The sequence below is a fragment of the Galeopterus variegatus genome, unplaced genomic scaffold (assembly GCF_000696425.1).
Source record: "Galeopterus variegatus unplaced genomic scaffold, G_variegatus-3.0.2 Scaffold50, whole genome shotgun sequence".
Lineage (NCBI taxonomy): Eukaryota > Metazoa > Chordata > Mammalia > Dermoptera > Cynocephalidae > Galeopterus > Galeopterus variegatus.
The window spans coordinates 1,027,355-1,034,906 of record NW_007726161.1 but is presented as its reverse complement, the minus strand read 5'-3'; the positions used below and the strand labels follow the sequence as shown (position 1 = coordinate 1,034,906).

Here is a 7,552-nt window from a genome sequence, read left to right as displayed (position 1 = left end):
ACCGTTAGGGCCGCGGCCGCCAACGCCCGCCCCGCGCCGCCGCCGCCCCGCCGCCCACCTTCTTGGGGTCCGGGTTCGCGGCCAGGCGCGCCTGCAGCTTCTCCACAACTTGGAGCGCCGACTCCGCCGCCATCGCTGTCACTGGCGCGGCCTCCTCGCCGGAACTGGGCTCGCGTCGCGTCCACGGGCCGCAGCTCCGCCCTCCGTGCAGCCCCGGCGGAGACGGAAGCGCGACGGGCCCCTTCCGGGCCTCGGCTGGCGGGTGCGGGGTGCGGGGCCGGCCGGCCGCAGGGCCCTCCCCCAGGCCGGGGACCGGTGGGATCGCGCGCGCCGGCCGCCGCCGCGGAGCCCAAGCCTGGAAGACCCCCCACGGTGTCCGGCCCGGGACAGAGCGACGCCGCGGCGCCAGAGCCTGCGCTTAGGAGTCCCGCCCCCGACCCCCCTCCGGGCCCCCCGAACACCTGCGGGCGGTGCCCCGCGCGGGGAAGCAGCAGGTACCGACTCCGGCGGCCACCCTGCGACGAGCGCGCTCTGGCTTCTCCAGTAGCCGGACTGTGCCTTTCAGCGTCCACACAACCCGATGAAACGAATTATATTACCCCCATGCTACAGATGAGGAAACTGAGGCTCATGGAGACCGAGTTAACTTGCCGGTAACAGGGAAGAAGTGAAAACGGATTTGAGTCTCGGAAGTCTAGGTCCACAGTGAGCGCCCACCTCTGAACAGGTGGAGGAACTGAGGCCCAGAGAGAGGGACCTGCAAAAGTCAAACAGCTTAGCTCCGTGAAGCAATCTTAGCCTGCGTGTCTCATTTTCACCCCGAACAGTGTCTGGCGCATAGACACCACATTTGTAAATACTTTTTTTTTTTTTTTCTTAAAAGATGACCGGTAAGGGGATCTTAACCCTTGACTTGGTGTTGTCAGCACCACGCTCAGCCAGTGAGCAAACCGGCCATCCCTATGTGGGATCCGAACCCGGGGCCTTGGTGTTATCAGCACCACACTCTCGAGTGAGCCACGGGCCGGCCCTGTAAATACTTCTTGAATGAATGAATGAATGGCTGTTTCCTCTTGGGACCTGCCCATCAGCCATAGGGCCTGAATCAGAACAGCTCAAGACATGTCCTTGAGGTCACCTCATCCTAGAAGCACTACATTTTACTATTACTATTAAAAACGAGCAACTAAACATCTGAAAACCGACTTAAAATACCAGCATTGATTACATCTTGTTTGATTAATCAGATCAGATTAGACCCTAATCAGATCTCCAGAAGCAAATTGTCAATGCCCCTGGCCTAAACCCTCCCCCAAAGCAGGAAAGTCCAGACTACTCTTCCAAGTCCCAGCTATGGAACAAACAATGTTAATATAAATTGTTTCTTCAAATGAGCATTCATTCACTCACTGCTGAGAAGCCCTTTCTACCATGTCCCCTCTCCTCCTTTTCATGCTCCTCCCTGAGTTCCTTAAGCAACAGACTCTTTTTGGGGTGTAAATAAATTGTCTATTTATCTGTCTTGCCACCTGGCTGTTTATTTATCAAGTGGTGGGACTGACCTGTCCAACTTTGAATCTCTGCCACCTAGCATAATCCAAACCATATAATAAATGTTGGATAAGTACATACAAGATTAATGACCACCCACATGGTGCCCTAAGACTCAATCAAGGGGTGTAATGGAAAGGCACTGAATTGGGTGTGAGGAGACTTGGATTCCAGTCCCAGCCCCAGTGTCTCCCTCCTCCGCACAGCAAGTGTTTTTACATTTTAAATTCCTTCCATTTTGAAAATGTAGCACTGGTGTAATGGAAGACAGGCTGATTCTTGAAACAGAATTGCTGACTAACAGACCTGGCACATACTCGGGACACATGGAACATTTTGAAAATGTTACCCAGGGAGATATCCACAACCAAAATGAAAAGAAACCATGCATAATGCAGAGGGCTCCTGGACAGGGTACGCCTCCCCTCCCATCTGTGTCAGCCTGAGTCAGAGTTACCTGCAAAGTACTCTTATATTCAAATACTGTATATGACTTCTCTGATGAACAGTGAATTAATGTATGTGTTATTCACCAATTTAAAAAATTTTTTTTAACTAGTTCTAAAAATGGTACTCTGTATGTGTTCACTGAGGAATTACCATTGTAATCGTGGTGTACACAAGGGTGTTCAACACAGGAATAAGTTCCCTAAGGTCCATCTTGGATCAGCAACACTTAGCACGCAGGTGACATTCAATGAAAGTTGGTTGAAAACTGAACTAATTATTAAACGTAAGGCTAACCCAGAGCCATCTGAAAACCTGAGAGAGGCTCCCTAGCTCTCTTGCACAGCACTATCGAGCCCCCTGTGAGAGTAATTAAAAGGCCCATCTTATTCTGCCCAGAAGGCATGTTTAAGGCTATCCTAGAGGAGAAAGATGGGCTAGGGGAGAAAAGGAAGCTCTCATCTTCTGCTTTGTACACTTTTTAAAAGTTTTTGCAACAAGTGTGGTCTACTATAAGAATAAAAATAACTGAATGGTATTTTAATTTGGGGAAAAAAGCAATCCCAGGCTGTCTGGTAGTAGTGTGATTTAAAACACTGAAAGAGAAGTTAAAAAAAAAAAAAAAATCAACCATATTGTCCTCAATAGCAGAGATGAGCCTTTTCACACAATGGTCAAGTGAGATTCTGCAGGCTGGACAGTGTGTTAAGTGAGGGATACTGGTTTGAGGGGGCTTCCCCCTTGGACCTCTCCTAACCTGGGCTCTGCAAGTAGGGAGCACCTGAGGTTGCTTGGATGGTGGGTGTAAAGAACACAGGGTTGGGGCTCAGTGACAACCTGAGTTCCAATCTCCAACTCTACCAATGCTAACTGCGGCTCCTGATCAGGTTATATGAACTCACTGAAATTGTTTCTTCCTACTTTATAGACTTCTCGTGAGGCTTATTAATATGTTAAGAAACTGGCATATAGTAGGTATTTTTGAAAAAGCAGCAATTATCAGGGAAAATGCATTGCCTTCGTAAGGAGAATATTGTGTTCTGCTGAGGAGCAGGATATAAAACCCTCCATCTGGGCAGTTTTGTTCTGCACAGCTGTAGCTACTGTTCTCTTCTCCGACAGGCTCATGTTTCTTTTTTTTTTTTTCCTTTTTTTGTCTTTTTTCGTGACCGGCAACGGGTCGCAACCCTCAGTGTCGCGCCCGTACCGGACCAGGACCGGCAATGGGATCACAACCCTTGGTGTTGCGCCTGCACCTCGCTCAGCCAGTGAGCGGCCGGTCTGTATGTGGGATCCAAACCCTCGGCGGGAGCAGCGCCACACTCCCAAGCAGTGCACTGTAGCAGTGCGCCACCGGGCCGGCCCCCAGGCTCATGTTTCTAAATTGACTACATTCATCTTTGTTTCACATCCTTCGAACATGTTCAGTTGATTATTTACTTAGGGATGGCATCTTTCTGGGTTTCACATGCTGGATTCACACTCTCAAATGTAGTAATGCAAGTAGAGACTGCCAACTCCGGGGATTGATGTCTGAGATCCAAAATCCACACCTTTTACAGAATGCCTTGAAGTTGAATTAAACTTTCCACTAACAATTGAAGGATATCAGACCTAGATACTATCTGAGGTCCTTTGTCCAAAGAGGATAGACTGCCCCATTCTCTAATGCCCATGGAGAGCAGTCCACAAGAATCTGTGCTTACCAGGAGAAAAAAAGCTGCCATAAAAAAGTAACAAGTATACTTGGATACTTTTAAACTTTATGAATTGTATAAATTGTATCCAGGTAGTAACCTACATGCCCTCCCTTAGGTCTTCATTTTGTTTTATTTTTGTTATAGCACTTATCACAATTTGAAATTATCTTAAGTGGTTTCTGTTTTCGTAGGCTCTTCCCATCATGTAAGCTTCACAAGGAATAACTGTGTTTAAAACAGTGCTTGAAGGCCAGCCCGTGGCTCACTTGGGAGAGTGTGGTGTTGATAACACCAAGGCCATGGGTTTGGATCCCACATAGGGATGGCCGGTTAGCTCACTTGGGAGAGCGTAGTGCTGACAACACCAAGTCAAGGGTTAAGATCACCTTACCAGTCATCTTTAAAAAAAAAAGCAGTGCCTGGTATCTAGCAGGCACTCAATAAATATTGACTGAATTGAATGAAAACTCTACCTCCTAGCATTGTTTTATGGGTTAAATGAGATAATGTATGAAAACACCTGGAAAAATAGTAACAGGGTTATCTCAGGTAATCTTCAGTATGCATTTTACAGAAAAGGAAATTGATGCTTAGGAAACTTACATGACAGACACCAGACCCTCAGCCCCAGAAACTGAGTGTGGTTGTGGTTTTTGCTGAGAATGTCCTTGGAACACAGTTGTTAGAAAAAGTGTGAGCTAAAGGCAGCTAGCCTGGAACTGATGGGGTAGACAGTTGCTGTGGATTGATTGAATTGTGTCCCCCAAAGTTCATATATTAGAAGCTTAATTCCCCCTGTTTAACTGTTGAGGGTGGGAAATCCTACTATGGTGATTGAAAGGTAGGGCATTGAAGAAGTGATCCAAAACTGTCTTCTCAACCCTTGGCTTGGTGTTGTCAGCACCACGCTCAACCAGTGAGCAAACCGGCCATCCTTATATAGGATCCAAACCTGTGGCCTTGGTGTTATCAGCACCGCACTCTACCGAGTGAGCCACGGGCTGGCCTGAAGTGATCCAAAACTGTAAGCAATAAATTTTGTTTTCTTACAAATTACCCAGTTCCAGGTATTTTGTTATAAACAACAGAAACAGATTAATACAGAAAATTGGTACCAAGACTGGAGGGAGGTGTTGCTTATAACAAATACTTGAAAATGTGGAAGTGAGCTTTGGAACTGGGTGTTAGGCAATGATTGGAGGAGTTTGGAGGACTCAGAAGAAGATAAAAGACAAGGGAAAGTTTGGAATGTCTTAAGAGACTAGTTACATAATGGTGATTAGAGTGCTGATAGAAATATGGACTGTAAGGACCATCCTAAAGAATCTCAGATAGAAATAAGAAGCTTATTGGAAACTGGGGCAAAGATCACCCTTGCTATGCATTTGCAAGTAACTTGGCTACATTCTCTTCATGCCCCAAAGTATTATAGAATGTGGAACTCCAAGGTGCTGACCGAGGGTATTTGGTGGAAGAAATTTCTAAGCAGCAAAACGTTCAGGGAGCTGCGTGGCTATTTCCAACAGCCTGTGCTGAGTTATGGCAGAAAAAGCATGAGGTAAAGCCAGAATTTATACTTCAAAAGAAAGCAGAAGGTAAAAAATTGGACAACTTTTGACATGGCCACAAAAGCCATGGTGTACCCCAGGGACCCTTTGCTAAGGAGATAAGTACAGAAAGAAAGGACTATCAAAAGAAGGGGGAAAAAATTGAAGGCATTTCAGAGATCTTGGAGGCTGCATCTTCCATTACAGGTCCAGAGGCCTAGGGAGACAGAATGGTCTTGGGGAACAGGCATAAGGCACCTTCCTCAGGCTCACTGCCCAGGGCCACCTTGGGAAGCTGCTTCCAGCACCAGCATCCCAGCTGCTTTGGCTGCTCCAGCTGTGGCTACATTGACCCCGGTGTGGATGGACCTGCAGCCTTGGAAAATAAGGGCCACAAAGCCTTGGCTGCGTCCACATGGTGTTAAGTTTCAGGCTCACATAATGCCAGAGCTATGGAGGCATGGGAGCCTCCACCCTGATTTCTAAGGATGTATGGAAAAGCCTGGGGGCCCAGGAAGAGATCATCAGCAGGGGTGGAGTCACCACAGAGAGTATTCATTAGAACAATGCCAAGAGGAAATGTGGGGACTGAGTTGCAGCAGAAAAACCCCACCAAGGCCTTGCCTAGTAGAGCCACAGGAGTGGGACTGCCATAGAGACCACAAAGTTGTAGAGCTACCAGCGTGCAACATCAGCCAGAAAGAGCTAAAGCATCACCTAAGACCAGGAAAGCCATAGGAGAGGAGGTGCCCAAGTACTTGTGGACCCAACCCCCACGCCAGCATGCAGAGGAGGTTGAACATGGAATCAAGGCATGATTTGCTAGCTTTGAAATTTAATGCCTGCCCTGCTGGGTTTCAGACTTGTGTGGGATCTGTTACACCTTCTTTTTGGACAGATTTTCCCTTTTGAATGGGAATATGTACCCTATGCTTGTCCCACCGTTGTGTCTTAGAAGTAGATAACTTGTTTTTATTTCATAGATGGGACTTTGAACTTTGGACTTTTAAGTTGAAACAGATTTATGATTTTGGGGATGGAATGAATGTATTTACCTGTGAGAAAGACATGAACTTTGGGGGCCAGGGGTGAATGCTGTGGATTGATTGAACTGCATCCCCCAAAGTTCATATATTAGAAGTTTAATTCCCCTTGTAACTGTTGAGGGTGGGAAATCCTATTATGGTATTTGAAAAGTGGGGCCCTGAAGAGGTGATTAGATTGTAGGACCATGCCACAGTGAATGGATTAATAATGGTGGTCAGGGGTGTGGTTCTGAGGGAGGGCTTTAAAAGGAGAGCATATGAGAGTCTCTCTCTCTCTCTTTCCTCCACCATTTTCTACCATGTGAGACCCTTGCATTGCTGAAAAGCCACCACCAAAAAGGCCCTCACCATAAGTGTTCACTGGACTATGGACTTCCCAGCCTCCAAAACAGTAAGCAATAAATTTTTTCTTACAAATTACCCAGTTCTAGGTATTTTGTTTGTTATAAGCAACAGAAATGGACTAATACAACAGGAAAAAGAAAAAAGGGGGGTGGGGAGGAAGAAGGAGCAACTGACTGATTTGATAGATTGATGAAGTGCTGATCCCCAATGTTGGCAGAGGTCAATGAACTACCTGAGTTTGAGTGCCCATAAATTACAATTTCTCCAAGAGGCCTATGTCTCCCTCCTCTCTTTAAATAAGGAAATAAATAAAAGATTAAAAACCACTGAGTTAAGTAGGAAAGATAAGAAAGCAGCACTACAGAGGGGGTGGAACAACTACAGAGGTGGCCCAGCTCTGTGCTACCTGTATATACATCATCTCTCCACCTTCTTGAGGCATTTTAAGGATGGAGCATCAGAGGCTCAGAAAGGTTAACTAGCTCAAATTTGGCAAATGATAACCCAAAATGTGAACCAAGGTCTGCTCAGTTCTGAAGTCCACACTGACCTGCATTCCATGTCTGAACACCTTGGTGCTGGTCACCCCTCCTCTACCCCTAACTTACTGTATGTCTCTGGCTAGCTCTGGTTCCTCATCTGTTAACGTAATGATAATATTACCAATTCTTGAACACTTACAATGGGCCAGGCATTGTGCTAAGCAATTGGCACTAACTCTCAACTTCATCCTTAAACAATCCTGCAATATACATATTGTATTAGTCCGTTTTGTGTTGCTATAACAGAATGCACGGAACTGGATGATTTATAAAGAAAAACAAAATTTATTGCTTACAGTTTCTGAGGCTGGGAAGTCCAAAGTCCATCTGGTGGTGGCAACAGTGACCCAGGGATCTCACATTACAAGATGGTG

The 7,552-nt window shown here is 46.4% G+C and overlaps 1 protein-coding gene across 2 annotated transcripts in view; it reads right to left on the bottom strand.

Moving 5' to 3' along the window:
• Window positions 1-160, bottom strand: part of TCEB3 (transcription elongation factor B (SIII), polypeptide 3 (110kDa, elongin A)) — an 18,666-nt gene extending 18,506 nt beyond the window's left edge. Inside the window, exon 1 of one of the 2 annotated variants that reach the window (XM_008572960.1) lies at window positions 59-160. In XM_008572960.1, coding sequence (XP_008571182.1) covers window positions 59-133 — 75 coding nt within the window. In that variant the 5' untranslated portion in view covers window positions 134-160. The remainder of the gene's footprint in view (window positions 1-58) is intronic. The other variant, XM_008572953.1, reaches the window with a different exon arrangement.
• Window positions 161-7,552: the final 7,392 nt, after the last annotated feature.